This window comes from Drosophila subpulchrella, chromosome 2L (genome assembly GCF_014743375.2).
Source record: "Drosophila subpulchrella strain 33 F10 #4 breed RU33 chromosome 2L, RU_Dsub_v1.1 Primary Assembly, whole genome shotgun sequence".
Classification (NCBI taxonomy): Eukaryota; Metazoa; Arthropoda; class Insecta; order Diptera; family Drosophilidae; genus Drosophila; species Drosophila subpulchrella.
Genome location: NC_050610.1, coordinates 8,008,038 through 8,025,393, shown reverse-complemented (window position 1 = coordinate 8,025,393; position 17,356 = coordinate 8,008,038). Strand labels below are relative to the sequence as shown.

At 38.5% G+C, this 17,356-nt stretch overlaps 1 protein-coding gene across 2 annotated transcripts; it reads right to left on the bottom strand.

The window, feature by feature from the left end:
* Window positions 1-14,721: 14,721 nt before the first annotated feature.
* Window positions 14,722-16,877, bottom strand: LOC119546707 (probable cytochrome P450 4d21). 2 transcript variants are annotated; one of them, XM_037853188.1, is made up of 6 exons: window positions 16,812-16,877; window positions 16,597-16,737; window positions 16,147-16,533; window positions 16,006-16,075; window positions 15,754-15,950; window positions 14,722-15,699 (listed from the first exon to the last, which is right to left on the bottom strand). In XM_037853188.1, exons 3-6 carry the CDS (start codon window positions 16,457-16,459, stop codon window positions 14,984-14,986), a joined length of 1,296 nt encoding a protein of 431 aa, XP_037709116.1. In that variant the 5' UTR covers window positions 16,460-16,533; window positions 16,597-16,737; window positions 16,812-16,877; the 3' UTR covers window positions 14,722-14,983. The 2 variants fall into 2 exon arrangements, with proteins under 2 accessions (XP_037709116.1, XP_037709115.1); XM_037853187.1 differs by having other exon boundaries at window positions 16,597-16,871.
* Window positions 16,878-17,356: the final 479 nt, after the last annotated feature.

Here is a 17,356-nt window from a genome sequence, read left to right as displayed (position 1 = left end):
AGCAGGATGGCCATCACATTAATTGAAAATTTAGTAATTGAATTTGGGTCTTTCGGAGAAGAGAGGATATTAAAGTTTTTTAAACAGTTTCGTATCCCTTAAACAGTAAGAAATTAGGTAGAATTCTCAGAAGATTTTAAGGAACTGTAATCATTTCATAAACAAAATATTCAAAATATTTTAGAATTGTGATTTGTAATCGGAATTCGTTTTTCCCTTTGGTTGTAAACCTTAGATCATTCTACCTTTCATCCCAATAAATTGCAGAACAGCTAAGCTATCTTAAGTAACATCAAAAAATGAAAAACTAAAGAGGTCTTAAAAGTTATACTTAGCGAAATTAAAGTCACAGTGGGAGACCATAGATGCCAAAGGATAAAAAATGTAATAAAATATTGCAATAGCAAAACGATTTTGTAATGCATCAAGAAACCCCGAGTGCAATGCTTTGTGCACTGTTGCAAACCCAACATGCCTATCTACCCGTATCCTTGAAGATCCTTGCCAGAGACTGACCCAAGTAGATCCTGCGACCCCAGAAGGGTTCGGGCTCTTCACCCCACAAACACCCCGCTGCGAACCGTCTTTATAAGCACCCATAATTACTGGGCTCATTGCATCCGAGTTACGCTTGATCGTTTTCAAATTGCAAGCGGCGCACACTTCCGCCCTAAATTTTGAACTAAGACGTGAACTTTAAGGATCGGTTCAAGAAGTTGACATAATTGTGCCAGCAGAGGACAGCGGGCTGCACATTTTGTATCGTTTTTAAAGGTGCAACCCCCTTCTGCAAGGAAGTTAACCCATCTGCCCGTTTTCCCCCTTTAAATTTGTTCATGAATTCCATTCCGACAGTAGGAAATGGGTGTGGCAAATATCGGGGATTTCTGTGCAATCTCACTTACCCAATGCCCCACTCCAAAGTACAGTTTAGCCATTAGAGCAAGAGCACAAATCTTGGAAAATCATTAAGCGCATTTTCCAATTGATTTCACTGCTCGGAGCGACCACAGCACGAAGACAAAACTTGACCAAAATCAATAAGCAGCCAGAAGGCAACCGCATAAACACAGGGACAGGTCGGAAAAGGGACGCCAAGGGAAAATGGCTTGGAGATTGTCACTGCGGCTTGGGTGTCTGACCATTCATCCGTGGATCGGACCAGACAAACGCTACACCCCTTATGTGATGCGTTTCTGGAGCATGCTCGAGATATAACACCATTTACGAAAAATTTAAGAATGGATTTAAAAAAAATGATATGATATGATAATATTTTTATGATATGATAATATTTATAGTTCTTTATTTATAATGTTTAAGATTCCCATTTTATTTCGGTAGTACAATATAATTTTAAAATTTGATTAGGTAAAATATTAGCTGTTCGAAGAGCTTCGATAATAAGATCACTTTTATATAGATTGATTGATAAATTTATCTTATAAGCAAAATTTTTTGAAGTACCTGCTTTTCCATGTTTATTTTCATGAAATCATTTCTTGATATAAGATATTTGATTGCTTTAAAATAATATTTTAATGTTAACGCTGGTCAAGTTTTTATAAAGTTGATTTAATTTAGAATTAAAGTATTTTCTTACCTATTATCAATATTATAATTAATAATTAAAAGGTACCTTAATGCCTAAACTGTATTTTCGTTTACTTAAGACTGATGTCTAAATTGTTTCGCATTGTTGCAATATTGATGATGGCATCCTCCGGATCCCCTGCCGTTTTCCTGATTTCGTCTTTTTGTGTTACTGCCCATCGATTCGCAAAGGAAAATCGCAAACAAAAACCGAAAAACCAAAAGTGAAAATTGCTTTTGGGCAGCATCTTTTTACGCCTGATTGCAGCCAAAAGTGTCATCGGCCACTGTCCCTCTTTTGTTTGTGGGTTTTCGGATTTGGTTTTCGGCTGGGACCTATGTATGTTTTTTTTTTGTCCCTATTGATTCGATCTGAAGGCCCACACACCCCTCGGCACATATGCAAACACACATTGTGAATGATTTACGAGGACGTGCAGGATGCTCAAAGGATAACACCGAAAGTTACAACAGCAGGAGCAGAATGTCGGACACATTTGGTCTGATCATTTGCATAAATGCTCATTAAATCATGTTGCCGGCCAATATAGTTTTCTGGCTTCCTTCATGGAAAAAGTCTCCAGCCGGTTGACCAGTTTCAAAGGCCATACTCACCGATTTTAGACCCACAGGCCCCCCGTTAATTGCCTCACCTGGAGTCGAAAGGCAGGCATTTAAATGTGGATGTGAATGTGGATTTGCATTTGCATTCGCCTCGCTCCGAATGTCAAGTTCAAAATGATTTAGTGACTTTTTGTTTCTCGAGGGTAATTAATTGGCTGTTGGATTGTTGGATTGTTGGATTGTCGGACTGGACATTAGATGGCGATAGTTCAACAAAGTGTGGCATCCTGGGTAAAATGAGTAAAAGTGTCCGGGTGAATGGTGCGCAGCTTGTTTGGCGTGTGCCTAATGAGTGTTCACTGTGCCGTCATTTGGGGGTACGGAAAAAATGAAATTACTGACATAGCGTTTGAAGCATAAGTGCCATGGCGAAGTATCCAAATACCGTGATTATTAGCGCCTATAGTTTAGAGCCCGCTAATGTTGTTTGCAAAGTCATTAGGAAAAACTCGTCACATTGCGTAGTATGAAAAGGAAAATTAAACAGACTGCCTGTCATTTTTCAAATTGATATAATATTTACCAAGATAGCTATCACCATGTCCGAAATAAAAAAGGAAGTGGTAAATAACATTTTCCATAACTATCACCTTTCGGAAATAAAGAAATAAATGCTGTCATCTTTTCCAAAACCATCACCTTTCGGAAATAAATAAATAAATGCTGTCATCTTTTCTGAAACAAATAAATGAATGGTAAATCCTTTTTCCCATTAATATTTTTATGTCTGTCAGATTGTCTGACATTTTAAAATGTTTGTTCCCAATTTCACAAACTGATATAAATTAACCCAGACAGATATAACCTTTTCGAAAATTTGTGAATTTCTTCTTTTGGTTTTAAAGTTTTTTTTTAAATTATCTTAAACCGATGAGTTTTTCTTTAAGCCCCAGCCAGTTTTCCTCTCCATGGGCACTCCGAGGAACCACTCCCACCTCAAGCATTGATAATTTGCTGTAAGTAACCCTTACCGCATGTGAACAGAACCTTTGTTAATAGACAGACAACTGGGAAATCGAATCGACATAAAGAAAGAGCCAGACCCAGACCCAGATACACATGCTGAAGGTGCGGCTTACAAAAGCGCATATCAATGACTAATAACCTTCGGCGACCCCCTGCCCATAAATGCAATTTTCTTATTGTTCCGATACGATACCACCATTCTACCACTCCATATGCAATAAGAATAGATCAGGACATCTGTCAGCAGGCGTACGACTGACGGGCGACGCACATGACTAATTATGGACTTTGCAGCTTGTCGAGACAATGTACATATATGTGAACATTCGTATTGGACCCAGATCGGTTGCCTTTGAGCCCGCTAATGATGCATGACAGACGCTGATCGGAGGCACCTTTTGACCGACTCCGCCTGCCACTGCAGACTGCAAGTAGCGTGAAATATTCGCCATCAAAACAACGACCAAACACAAGACACCGTACGGAGTAAATTAACTTTATCGTCCCATACTTTTCGCCCAATCTTGCTCGGTCATTGAGGAAGTAGGGGGTTATTGGGGGGGCCGGACTCGGCAGCTGCATAAACAAATTGCAGTCAACATTCATAATTTCCTGTTTAAATTAAGCTCGGCCTGCATTTCGGCTCTTAACTCACATCAACTGCATTTCCTAGTGACAAAAAAAATTACAACTCCACGCACTAAATCCGCCAAGAAATACCCCTTCCACCCAGCCAATCGCAGGCAATTAAATGTCGCCTTCAAAAACAAGACTTTTGTCGAGCACTGTGCCGCGGTCTGAAATTGAGGCAAAAGCGATACGAATCGAACTCCGCATTGATATGCAGTTTTCAATGTGCGTTTATTGATTTTATTATGCATAAAGCCAGCCACAAAAGCGACAAAAATGCAAATCGCCATCGATATGAAACGAAAATTATGCATTTGAAACCAATTCGACGACGATACTTATTTGACGTCTATACTCTATGGTTGGAAAATTGGTTTTGGCCTTCAAAGGTATATTCTTGAAATGTAGGAGAACAGATAACCTACGGTATTAATTACGAAAGGGCTAAAAAACATTGATAAAGGTATTCTAGATCTCTGAATTTATTTTTACCCGATGAAACTAAGTTAATAAAAATCTTGGAATATAAGAATATCTACATTTTTTAAGCATAAAAATCAAAGCAACATTTTTTAAAAAATTTTTTTATTTTTCTTAAAATATATAGTACTTTTGTTTTGTTTTGGTGATGAATATACTTGGTGATGAATATACTTGTCATTTCTTGCACCAAGGCTATATAAACGCAGATCCTACTTATTTTCTTAAGTAATTATTATTGAGTTAAATATGACAGAAGTGTATTGCAGTTTCAATATTCCGAATGAGTTCTCTTTTTCCCCCGACTGGGTTTTCCGTCCCCTTGGACTGGCGACAAACGAGAAGCGAATGCCATCAAATTGGCAATGCCGCCGACGCCAGCGATGGACGATCGATGAAGTGGACTCCCCTCCGGATCCCTCACTCTCCAGGGGCTTCAGTGGGTTAACCTGTTTTCAATTTTCACATAATTTTTGCGGTCCCCAAGGCAGGCTCACTGGCATACTCTCCATACCACTCCATACCATACCCGTAGATGTGAATGTCGTTTATCATAATCTTATCAACAATTCACATTCAATTATAAATCAATCAAAATTGCACCAATTTCATTTAAGCCAATTCGTTTTTGTTGTTTGCCGCCGGTGGCACGCTTTGCCATGGGTCTTGGGCTTGGATTTTAGGATTGATATTCCTAGCGAGATTGGGCCTGAGATTGATATATGGCCGGCAGTCGCGGCTCCCACGTTTACGGCTTCTAATGAAGAGAGGTGGCAGGAAGGGAGTCGAATCGGCGTTTTCTGACAGCGGAGAATGGATCGTTTAAATAGTTTTGTATAAATTGATATATTCGTTAATCGAAAATGGAATGTTTTGGCTGCTAAAGTGCACGCAGGAAAATGTATAAAGTTGTTGTTTCTAGTATGTGGCATTCTTTTTGGGTAAAAACTTATGAAGACTGTCTACTTAATTTTCATATTTTCTATCTGTATAATGTATTATCTATTTATGTTGTAGCACAGTTAAATTAATTGTTAAAAGAAAAGCACGAAGACCTTAAATTATACATTTCCAATTTGGAATATATAATTTAGTTTTCCATTTGCATTATAATACATCTTAGGAAAATCCCCTGGTTTAAAAGTAGCTACAAATATTTAAAGAGTTGTTAAATTAAAGTACTTAGTATTGGAGTACTTTGTACATGATAAAGCAAACACAAAAATACTTTTTTAACAAAATATTTCGCTGGGAATAAATGTTAGCCATATATTTATAATATTATAACATAGAAAATAAATTATATGGTAATATTTAAGAATCCTAATTTTATGACCCATTTTTATTCTCTGTGCAGGCAATCGCCTACTCACACCCATTCTAGTTCATTATGCAGCTTGTCGAGAATTCCTTCGAGCGTGAATTGTATCTCACTCCACCATCGAGAGTTTGCAACCGAATTCGGTTTTTTGCAAATACATTTGCAACCCCCCGCCGGGAGAGTGCTCTATATAGATTCGCAATAGAATGGCAACGCGGATGATCCTTAATCAGGGGACAGTTTACCGATTGCAATCAACTTTCCCTCGGCGAGTTTCTCTATTATCTCTGCGGTTCTTTTATCACCGCATTGCAATCTTTTTGTGCAGCGAATTTTTAATGCTTCATTAATTGGAAATTCCTTGTGCAATGGCAAATGGAAATTTTCGCTCAATTATGACCTGACAGCCGCAAGTAAATATGCTCGGCATCATGAACTTCTATAGCTATATAGCTGTGGGTACACATGTTAATGTACATATCTCCGGAACGTGCCTTCCATACGAATTTCAATTTCCATTCGGATAGAAAAGTCTCAAGTGCTGTTTGCCTTGCAAGTTGGTTTTCCTTTGGCAAACATTTGATAGTTTTCAGGGGCGGGAAACGGGTGGAAACGAATTTAAATGGAGTTGCAAAGTGCTGGGCGTTGGTTGATCTCAATAACTATTTTTGTGTGGGGAGTAACGATATCTGTACCATGGAAATATTATAAGGGAATATTTGTAGAGCTTAAAGTCAAGTGAAAAGAATTTGCTAAAGCGAATATAAATTTCACTACATTTACCCAGTTTAATCAGGCCACTTAACTCTTCTCCATTAAATCAATCTGCCTTGCTTTCAGTTTCTCAAGTTTCATTTTTACCATACTTGAAATTCTTTTATTCATTAGAACGAAACCAGTTTCACAAGAATGTTGAAGACGACTTTTACAAAGTAGTTGGATATTCTCTTCCTTCCAATAAAGTGTTTTTCTTCTTTCCCGAGATAGGCAAGTCCAGAGTTCATTTGGGTTCATTTGAGCCTAACCTTGAGTTACAAAATAGCACGTGGGCTTTGCCAAGTGGGTGGGGTGTTATAACACCACACGTGACTCATTATTCGGGGCGCATCTTTGTCTAATTATGCACACAGTTTAAGGTGAAAATCTGAGGGGGCACATGGTAAACAAATGAGTAACCTTTTTGCTGTTAATTAATTAAAAGGTGAGGCTCACCTCAGCTGATGACAGGGCGAGTTCTCGTCTTCGTTGGCTTGGGGCAAGTCAAGGTCCGCAGTGAGGCGGCAAAAATGCTTCTTTGATTTCAAATTCACTATGTAGAGGTGCATATTCAGAAATCTAGGCAATGGCTTTGCTTGATTTATGTGTTTGTGCCCACGGGGTGTGTTCCCCATAAACATCAACTGTCATTAGGCGTGTAACGAACCAAAATATTCATAAAAAACACATTAAAAAACGTGTAGATGAAAATTCTTTGTATTTTGCATAGAAAATGCATTGAAAGGGAAAAATAAAGGGATGGAGGGGGTAGAAAAACCCTTGTGACCCGCTCTAGGGCATCTAAAATAAAATCACATAAAAGTAACTGAAATTTTGTTTCATTTTTATGATTTTTTTGTGACACTTACGAAATGCATATAAATTTTTTATGCATTTTTCGGGCTAATTGAGAAGAGGTCCTGCCAGCTGGTCGCTCGGCCCGACTAATTGCATTTAATTAGGGCAAGTTACGAGCACATAAAATCCTCTTTCTACCTCTTGCATTGTGTCACAACAAAATCAGGAGGAAGTCTTCAGGTCGATGATTTTTATGGCACGAGCTACGAAATTTTACGAGCCATTAGAACTGGCACAGGATGGAGGTTCCTACAGGGAAAAAAATAACAGATCCAGTATCAGTAAAAACAAAAATATTACGATCATTATTATAAATTTCACATAGGCTTTTTTTGTAGATTAAGTTTTATGTTAATAGTTAACTAAACTGTAATATTTAATAAAGTTAAAAGCACTACAAATTTGGTAAAATCAATACAAACTTTTTTATAATTTATAAAAATTGCCTTATAGTTTTAAACCGAAAAAAAATCGAAAAACCTTTAACATTCTAAAATTATTTTTTAAAAATCTGTTAAACGTATATATGTAGTGAGAACTTTCTTAAATTATGAAAGAAAGCTTAAGGACTTGTAAAAATTTAAGACGAAACGAAATTCTCCGTTCAACAAATTTATTTTAAGTACCAAGAAAACGGTTACTATTTGTTCTTGTGTAGGAAGGATAATTTCCAGCCGAACCAGCTGGTAGGCGTTTCTCTGACACGCTTCGTCAGCGGAAAGCGAAGCGTGCCGAATGCCATTTGATGGATTACACAACGCCCAGGAAGAGACAAGGATTCAGATACAGTATCTGTATCTGTAGCTGCGCCTGCGCAGCCCCCGGATGGGTAGTCACCCCTTTTGGCTCACTTCCGGGCTTAGCTTTGCTTTCGTTTTGATTTGTGACAAATTGCCCGTGACAGTTGCGCCTGCGTGAAGTGATGGTCTCCTGTTTTTGGGTTTTGTTCCGCCGCAGGAGCCAGGAGCCACTGTACTTGAAAGTGTCGCAGCGATGGCACAACAACACATTCGTCATTCGTAAGCGATTCACAATATGTCAAATGTCATTATCTCGGCAGTCGCTGCACGTGCGAACGTTGGACTGGAAAAAAAGACAGATAGACAGATAGTGAAAATTTCACGCCCCGTTCCCATTTTCAAGTAGCCGCTGCAATTCAGTTTTTATGTAGTCATCCAGGCAAAGTACCAGCTGCCGACGAAGTACAGTCAAAACAAGGAGGCAACTGACACAAAAAATGGCACCTAGTAAAACCCTGATCTACATAGTTGGTAGTACCTAACCTTAACATCATCTCAAGTACCGGGAAAATTTGAAGATGACAGCAGATAAGATTACCTCAGTGTCAATATTGTGAGGGTTAAGTAGAGCGTATTAAAATTTACGCGCACTTCAAGGAATTTAAAAAAAAGGTAAGCAATTTGCAATATAAATAGTCTTATAATTATTGTCCGAAAGCCATTTTGTTACCAAATATTTCTGTGCCTAAAAAAAGCTGTTATCTGAAGACATCGCTCTTTATAATTATTTTGCTTCATTCTGACTTATAATCAATATTTATTCTTGGATTGAGGAATGTAATTTCCTTTCTTTTTGCACCTAAAAATACACACACACACTCAAATACAGTCACGCCCAAACCCTGCAAGCAAAAGGGCGATATTTCTATCGCCTGTCGTCCAGAAGTCACTTTTTAGTAACTTCTGCGGGATAGAAAGGCGATAGAACAAATTTTACAAAAACAAAATATACATATATCGCGTAGAAGTCACTTCTTAGTCACTTCTGGACGATAGAAAGGCGATAGTACACATTTTACAAAAACAAAAAGGGTCGGGATCGCGAAGAAGTAACTTCTGAGACACTTCTGCGCGATAGAAAGGCGATAGTACACATTTTACAAAAACAAAATATACATATATCGCGTGGAAGTAACTTCTGAGTCACTTCTGGACGATAGAAAGACGATAGTACACATTTTACAAAAACAAAAAGGGTCGGGATCACGAAGAAGTATCTTCTAAGACACTTCTGCGCGATAGAAAGACGATAGTAGTGAGTAAAACACGCGATAAAAAGAGGTCGCGGTAATTTTCCGTTTTTTCTAAAAATTTTTTCGGTTTTCCTTTTGACCCACGCCGTTATTTTTCGCCCGAGCGTCAGTTCGTCGCGTGATTTTTCTGTGGACAGTGCAGTTTTGTATCAAATTTGTGCGTTTTAAAAATATAGCTTTGTTTCTTTCTAAATGTTTTTAATTGCTTAAAATATTTAAATGTCCCCCCAACAAAGCGTGCGAAATTACGTGTTTATAGTGAGATGTACGATTATTTAAACCTTTTTACGGACAAGCTAGCTGTGGACATTACTTGGCGTGTAACTGCGGAGAAACCCAGCATCCAACGATTCTCAACATATTTCATTGTAAAAGGTAATGTATTTTACTTTATTTTTACTTTGACTGAACAAAGAACAATTGTTGTTTCTGTTTCTTTTAGAAATGGTTATTAGAAAATTTCTTATGTCGAAGGAGCTGGACCTAAATAACATTGTTCAGCAAAATTTCCTACATGCCAGGACCGTGTATACAAGCGGACAAAGCACGTATACAAAAAATAAATGCAAAATATTAAAAGTAAAAAAAATATGTTTTTATTTAAGGTTTTCCAATTGGGAAAGACTCTTCTAGGTATCTTCTACAGGCATATGTAAAGTCACTTTTGAGTGACTTCCATAAGTGACTAATGCGACACTTCCAGAAGTTACTTCGGCGATATCGCATTCGGATCGCGGGAGTGACTCCCTTCGGGAAGAAATGTGCCACTTCGGCGACACTTCTAGGAGTGACTTCGGCGACACTTCCAGAAGTTACTTCGGCGATATCGCATTCGGATCTAGAAGTGTCGCCGAAGTGGCACATTTCTTCCCGACGGGAGTCACTTCCGCGATCCGAATGCGATATCGCGGACGATCGTTTTCATCTTCTAGAAGTCACTTTATAGTGCCTTCCGCGATAGAAAATGCTTGCAGGGAAGTAAAACAAACATAATTTCGCAAAGTAAATACAAAATTATGATTGCCTTTGACCCCGAAAAAAATGAAATGAAAACGTAATATTTTCAGTAGAGAAAGTAAATCGATCAGCAGAGCCATTTCTTTGGATTTATGGTACCTTTTCCCTTTTGGTCCCTTTAACACATTTCCAGGTTGTGAGTTATCAAGTGCAAACTACTTTTCGAACAGTCTGAAAATCAACCCCTTTTTCCGTGTTGAAGCGCGCAGAAATCTACACCATAAATATGTCAAAAATGTTTAGCGTTAGCAGGCGGAAAAAGGGGTTACCAATGAATTTTTGGGACAAAAAATAACAAAAACTAATTAAAAACGACCCATAAACACAGTAAAAGTTCAAAATGAAGCAATTCGAATGAGTGCCAAATCCCAGGGCGTGTAAATATCCACAAGAATGCGTAGAGATTTTTATGGGACAGTAGCTAAAGGCTTAGATGCGCTTCATTTGATTTGAGGGGGATGTGTGATCTTTTTCGGCCAGCTGCTAATGTTTTTGCGCAAAATTTCTGCGGTGGCCCGGTATTATAAAGCGATTACCAGTTCGATTCCTAATGCGAATGGAAACAATTTTGTGTGGTGAAAGTGACCGATGGACGGGCAGGGAAATCCTGGATGGGGAAATCCTGTTTTGCTGTCGAAGAACTCACGCCCCGACAATAACAAACAACCAGCACGCACAAAGGAAGTGCAATTAGAGCAGAAAAAGGGGGTGGGATGTTAAAACCATTGGAAATGGGGAGGGGCACAAGGTCGAAGGACGAGGGAGGAGGACCTCCGCTGATTGCCCATTGTGCGGGCAGCTTCCTGCTTTAATCCCCTCCATTGTTTGCCCTAATTTTGTTATTTCGTAGTTGACCACCAGGCGTTATCAGTTCGATATTAAGATGTATACTTAAAAAGAAAACTAAAACTGGATCAAAATTCTGCAAAAATAAATAAGTAAACAGCATCCTGGTAGCATTTCTTAATGCTAGCTTTTAAATTGTAAGCATAACTATCTAGTGCTAGCTATTAATAGAATGTATTTACATTTTTAAAACACGTATCATTAACCCCTACTTCAATATTACCGCCTATAATGACAGTCTCGAATGCAGACCCTCGATTTCCCACTTCCCCAGCCAATCTTACACTTCCACTCAAATGAAGTTGTCAGCGGCGGAGCATTTAAATATTTCAACGGCCACCAATCTCTGCCCATGGTCTGCAGTGCGTAATTTAAGCCCAAAGTGACCCAAAAACTTGAGATTCGAATTGAAACTGCAGCTGAGACATGAGAACAGCGAATTTACGCACTTTATCTATGAAAATATTCATGGCAAGTTGCATAAATAATCCGCCTAGCACTTCAAATTGATAAAGACAATTTACAATTTATACAATGCACACAGGCCTATCTATATGTGTTGAACGTGAGTCTAAATGTACGTACATGCATGTGTGCTATATATACATGTATGTCAGATTGGGCGCCTGGGAGCAGCTTACCGACTAGACAGCTCCCAGTCCAAAAAGCGATTTTAATTCAACACAAACAAGCATCAATGGCAGAGCCCAGGCAACCCAAACAAATCAAATTGGAGTCATTTACCCCTCGACACTTCTGGGGGCAGAGGGAGATTAATGGGGGAGTGGGTTTCGGGGGCTTCAAGTGAAGTCGAAGTCAGACTCATGTGCCAACGACATCTGCTCCAGTCGAGTAATGGAAAAACAAAGGCAGGGAACGAAAGCAGTTGGGGATACCCTAGGGCACTCTAACACAGAACCTTACGTAAAAGTTAAAAGATTATAAATGTTCTATAAATATAACGTAATATTTTATGTTCAATCAAATTTAAATTAAATGTTATGGATGAATTTAAAATAAGAAGTATTTACCTGGCGTTAAGAAGAAAAATATTTCATTAAAAGACCATTGCTAAGTGCTATTTATTAACTTATTATTTTATTCGTAAATGTTTTTAAATTAGTCTTTAAAATGCTTTTGATATACACTATTGAGCGCCAGGTATAAAATTATCTATTCAAGAAAGTTGCTTCAATTAGTTTTTTATATAAAAATTCTTTAAAGCTCATAAATATTTATATTTTTGAGACTTAAAGTATACCATCTACAACAACTTTTTTTTTTATCTTATGTGAATATTATAAAAAATGCTATTTATTTTTTATCAAATATTCCTAATATTATAAATACTTAAAGTTATATTAAGCTTACAACATTTATTTGCCCTTCCCCTGTTGTAAAGATGTTGTAAAGATATCAGTTGACGACTGGCATAGTTGAGTGGTCAGTTACCACAGCCGTGTAATCACTTTAACAGCAACCTAATCGATCACCCATCCCCATGTTGTCATACCCTGCCACTCCTCTTCTCTTTCAGTGTAATATGCCAGACTCATGCAAATATCTGTGTAAATTTGCACTGACGACGGCGAATCGACGACCCACATATGGAACAACTGGCTTAGATACAGATACACGTACTCACGGATAGCCCAGGAGTTGCAGTCGTCTCTTCCGTGGGCTCAGCTCGAGTCGAAATGGCTTTCGACTGGCAGTCTCTGAGTTGGCAATCAATCAAGTCAAGTGCCTAGGCTCGGAGCAGGGACCATTTTCACGAAATTATGAAATTCTGTGAGACGGATATCCTGCAGTCAGAACGTATGACTTTGCACAGAGAAAAATAGTTCAGAGAATGGTTCCAATCATAGTTTTTAATACATTTATACTCTTTGGATTAGTGTACTTTTTAAAGCCCTTTTGTATTAAATACAAAAATATTTTTAAAATATAAAACTAATTTAATTGGGTAAATGAAAAAATATTAAGTCCCATAATTCTCATAAATCCCCATCAATGAACAAAACTATTTATACCGTTGTAAATTCAACCGATCAAACCTTTAAAAATTTATATATTGAAGCTTTAAATATTAAAATTGCTTAAATACAAAAAAAGTATTTGATTCCCAAAAAAAAAAAGTAGTAAATATTAATTCATGTAAAAATGTTTTACTAGAATTGTACGTTTCCAAAATCCAAAAACCCTCAATCTTAAAAGGTCATCTGGTTATGACTTTTTCTCCGTGTGTTGCACTCTAACCAGACACGAAGTCATTGCCAATTATGTCAGCGATATGGAGGCGAAGACGTGTTCCAGGTTGTAATCAAAACTGGTTACCTTGACATTGCCAATGCTTGGAACCCCAAGCTCCGTCCAGCGCAATTACCCTGGTCATCCGTATCCTTCCATCTGTGCATCTCCGCTTCCCATTCGCACATTTGTCCACTTGCCCACTTTCAATGTGGGTCATCTAATGGCACACAAATTGGATTAACGCATTGCCAACTCCCCTGAACATCGGACCGTGTCGAAACATCTTGGCAATTTGCTGTAATTAAATCGCCGCCTTGTCGTCTTGCACTTAAATGGCGCATTTAATGGTGTAATATCATTCGCGTTGCGCTTTTAATTTCTATTTATGTCCGTTGGCCAGCAATTTCTCTTAATTGCAACACAGTCGGTCGCACAGATACGCACATTCTGCCGATAGGCCACTAAGTAACTGACAAGTATTTTGATAAACTGCTTTCGGGCCGCCCCCAGATCACGCTTTATCACTGAAAAATAAACAAAAAATATGCCCCAAATGCTGTCAATGCTGTTTTGATTTATGCGTTCCGAGTTCTGTTCGATTCCATTTACATGGCCAACGCAACTGGGGAGTAGCGCACCAGTTCAAATGTTAACAAATTAAATTTTCTACTTAATCAAAATGCAGTCGAGAAACGTTCAAAATATGAAAGGGAGCAGACCAAACATGTGTGCGTCTGTGGGGCTCTGGTTTGCGTTGGGCCCAAATAAACAAAAGAATCAAGCCATTAGATAGAGCACATACAGACAGAATCAGCCTTGAGGTAAAAACTCTGCAAATATAAATACGTAATGGCCTGACACCTCGGTAGCCCCGCGGGAATGGATTGGTCATGGGTACACCAACCCATTTACAGCTTGTCATGGAAACCCTTCACCCATTAAAAAAAAGTTGAACAACGTGTAGGCATGTGTTTTAAATTCCTTGAAAAAAAGCGAAAAGAAGTAAATCACTTCACTACTCCCCATTTGGCTCTTCATTGAAATCAATTACAAATCATCAAAAGGTTACATTACATTCGTTTGGAATTATCTAAATGGTGAGGAAAACTTTTTCGACCCTATAAGTAATATTCTTCTTCTTGATTAGAATCACTACCCGAGGCGAACTAGCCTTGTCCGTCTTTCCGTCTGTCTGTCTGTCCTTATGAACGCTGAGATCCCGGAAAATATAAATCCTTTACAAATTTTGTAAAAGTGTAAATGGGATTTTGCTTTTTATTATCAATAACCATATTCATGCCAAAAATTGTGAAATTCGGACATCCATTCTCCATCTTTCTTGTTTTTTAAATATATATACCTGTAATAATATAATGTATAAGAGCATCCAATAAAACATTTCTAAAATATATATTCAAATATAAGTAGTAAAAAAGTAAAAAGTAAAAAAAAGGATCCAAAATAAAGAACCTGTATTTATCCGATCATTACTTATATTATAAATTTCACTCTATTATGGCCGTGAATCGATAAGAATTCAATTTTTTTCTAGATCTGGAAAGTAATGTAAAATAAATAAATCTTTTTTATTTAATCGTTTTTCTAGGCCTAAGACCCACATTGTATCCCGACGAGGAACTCAATACAAATGTATATGTAGTCCTAAGTTCCTCACCAAGCGGAAATAGTTCGAAATGTCGTATGACCTTACTAATAAACGTTTTCATTTCGAGGTTGGCGAACTTTTTTCCTATGCAGTTCTTGGGTCCTGAACTAAAAGGAATGTAGGCAAAGCTAGCAAGAGAAGCCTCTTTCCCATTCATCCATCGTTCCGGCTTAAAAGTTAGAGGATCAGGAAAGTACTCCGGATCTCGATAGACATAGTACGGCATTAATGCAATGCTTGTATTGCCGGGAATGGTTTTATCCCCAACGTGCAAGTCCACGGGGATGTATCTTCCGAGTATGGGAACTGGTGGATGCAAACGCATTGTTTCCTTGATCACGCAGTCGAGATATTTCAGATCCAGTAATTGGGATTGGGTCACTGGAGTGTTGGGATCCTGACCCAGGACAGCCAGGAGCTCCTCGTATACGCACTTCTGCACTTCAGGATGCCTTGAAATGACCCGTAAGGCATGGGACACCCCACTGGTGGTGGTGTCATCTCCCCCCAGTATGAAGGTGGTAGCCTCCTCGCGAATATCCTCGTCGGTTAGGGGCTTATTATCAATAGTGGCTTGCAGCAGGATGTCCAGTAGGGTCATTTTAGATTTGCGACCGATATCATCATAGTCCAGACCTAGAAGATAATAAATATATTTTCGGTAATTTATTGATGGCTCAGAACACTTACTCAGCGGTTGGTAGCTACCGTCGGCCCTTGACCGCTCTAGAATCGCTCTCCTTTCGCGAATGACCTTGTTTGTAAAGTCTTTCATAATACGTATACCTCTTTGCAATCGCCGATAAACCAAAGGGGCCGCCAGCGGAAAAAGCCAGTTATAGCGCTGCGTAACACTTGACAAACGGTTCGACTCGATAGAGACCACACTGCAAAAGATGCTGACTTCAGAGGGGATATTCTATGTAGCTATTAGCAAACCACCTTTTGACCGCCTTACTGTAGACGCAGTTAGGATCATTCTGGGCGTTCACTCGGACCCCCATGGCGGCCTCTAATTAAATTTTTTTTGGACAGGAATATGTTTCAATACAACTTGTAATATAATTTTCTTAATATATATACCTGTAATCACATCAAGAGCTGCCAAGTAAACATATTTGGACAGATCCACGGGTGTGTTCTCGTCAGCAACCTCTCTCAGTTTCTCCACCATAATTCCACTATTTCTATCCATTATCTCCACAAAGTTCTCGAGGCATTTAAAGTGAAAGGCTGGTGTGAGAACCTTTCTCCGAGAAGCCCATTTGGATCCCGTTCTTAAGATGAGTCCATCGCCAAGGACCTCACGCATAAATCGGTAGAGCTGAGCCTTTTCCAACAGGGTGCTACTGCTAAGAATAGCCTCAAAGTACTTGAGATCCTTGGTGTAAATCATGCACTCGCCCAGTATCCAGGTGCGAAAGGTTTTACCATATTTATTGAAATTGTCGCCAAAGAAGTGGATGTAATCTAGATAGGTGCGATTGTTATCCTCTAATAAACGCAGTTGGAATAATGATGTGCAAAACTCACTGTCAGGGCCCAAACTTAAGGCCTGCAGAACATTGCCCAGTACCGGGATCGTAGGGGGTCCCGAGATCTTTGACCTCTTAAGAATGGCAGACCGTTGGAGTTTGCGAAAAAAGTCCCAGACCAGGATTAGGACCACAGCTCCTATAATTAAGGAAAGATACATTTCTGGAAGAGTTTTCCTGGTAGTAACCTCTAGGCGGGCTAACTAAACTAACTAAAGCGGCAGATCGAATCCCGAATCAATTTATATTAAGCTTATGTTCTTAGCTCAGCACTTTTTGCACTTAACTGCCGCTTTTACGTTTAACTTATGGCTTATATTCTAAGCTGTCTACACTGTCTTTCATAATAAATACACTGAAAACATTTTATATTTTATTTACTTCGTAAAGGTGTCTCGTTTTCTCTCCCTCTCGCATAATAATTATGGCCATTTCTACTAAGTTAGGCCTGCAAAGACCTTCGGTGGTCAGTGTAAGCTCTGGCTATATATATATAATAAACACGCAAATTAAATGTAATTATTTTAATGGATTGGAAACAGCGATTATATATGTAAATTTCATAAATCATAAATTGTAGAACAAGAAAGAAAGCTAGCTTTAGCATGTCGAAGTTTATGTAACCTGACAAATCATATTCTTGGAAGCTTCAGATAAAGCACTATTAGTCCGAGCATTGAAACTAGTCTTAATCTGAAATCCAAACTCCCTAGCTCTTATAGTTTTCGAGATCACAGCGTTCAACGTTCCTTCTCGTT

Coding starts and splice junctions, on each gene's coding strand:
- LOC119546707 (XM_037853187.1), bottom strand. CDS start 16,759: ATGTATCTTTCCTTAATTATAGGAGCTGTGGTCCTAATCCTGGTCTGG. Junction 16,534..16,596: donor CTTAAGTTTGGGCCCTGACA/GTGAGTTTTGCA, acceptor GCACCTATCTAG/ATTACATCCACTTCTTTGGC. Junction 15,951..16,005: donor TACAGTAAGGCGGTCAAAAG/GTGGTTTGCTAA, acceptor CATCTTTTGCAG/TGTGGTCTCTATCGAGTCGA.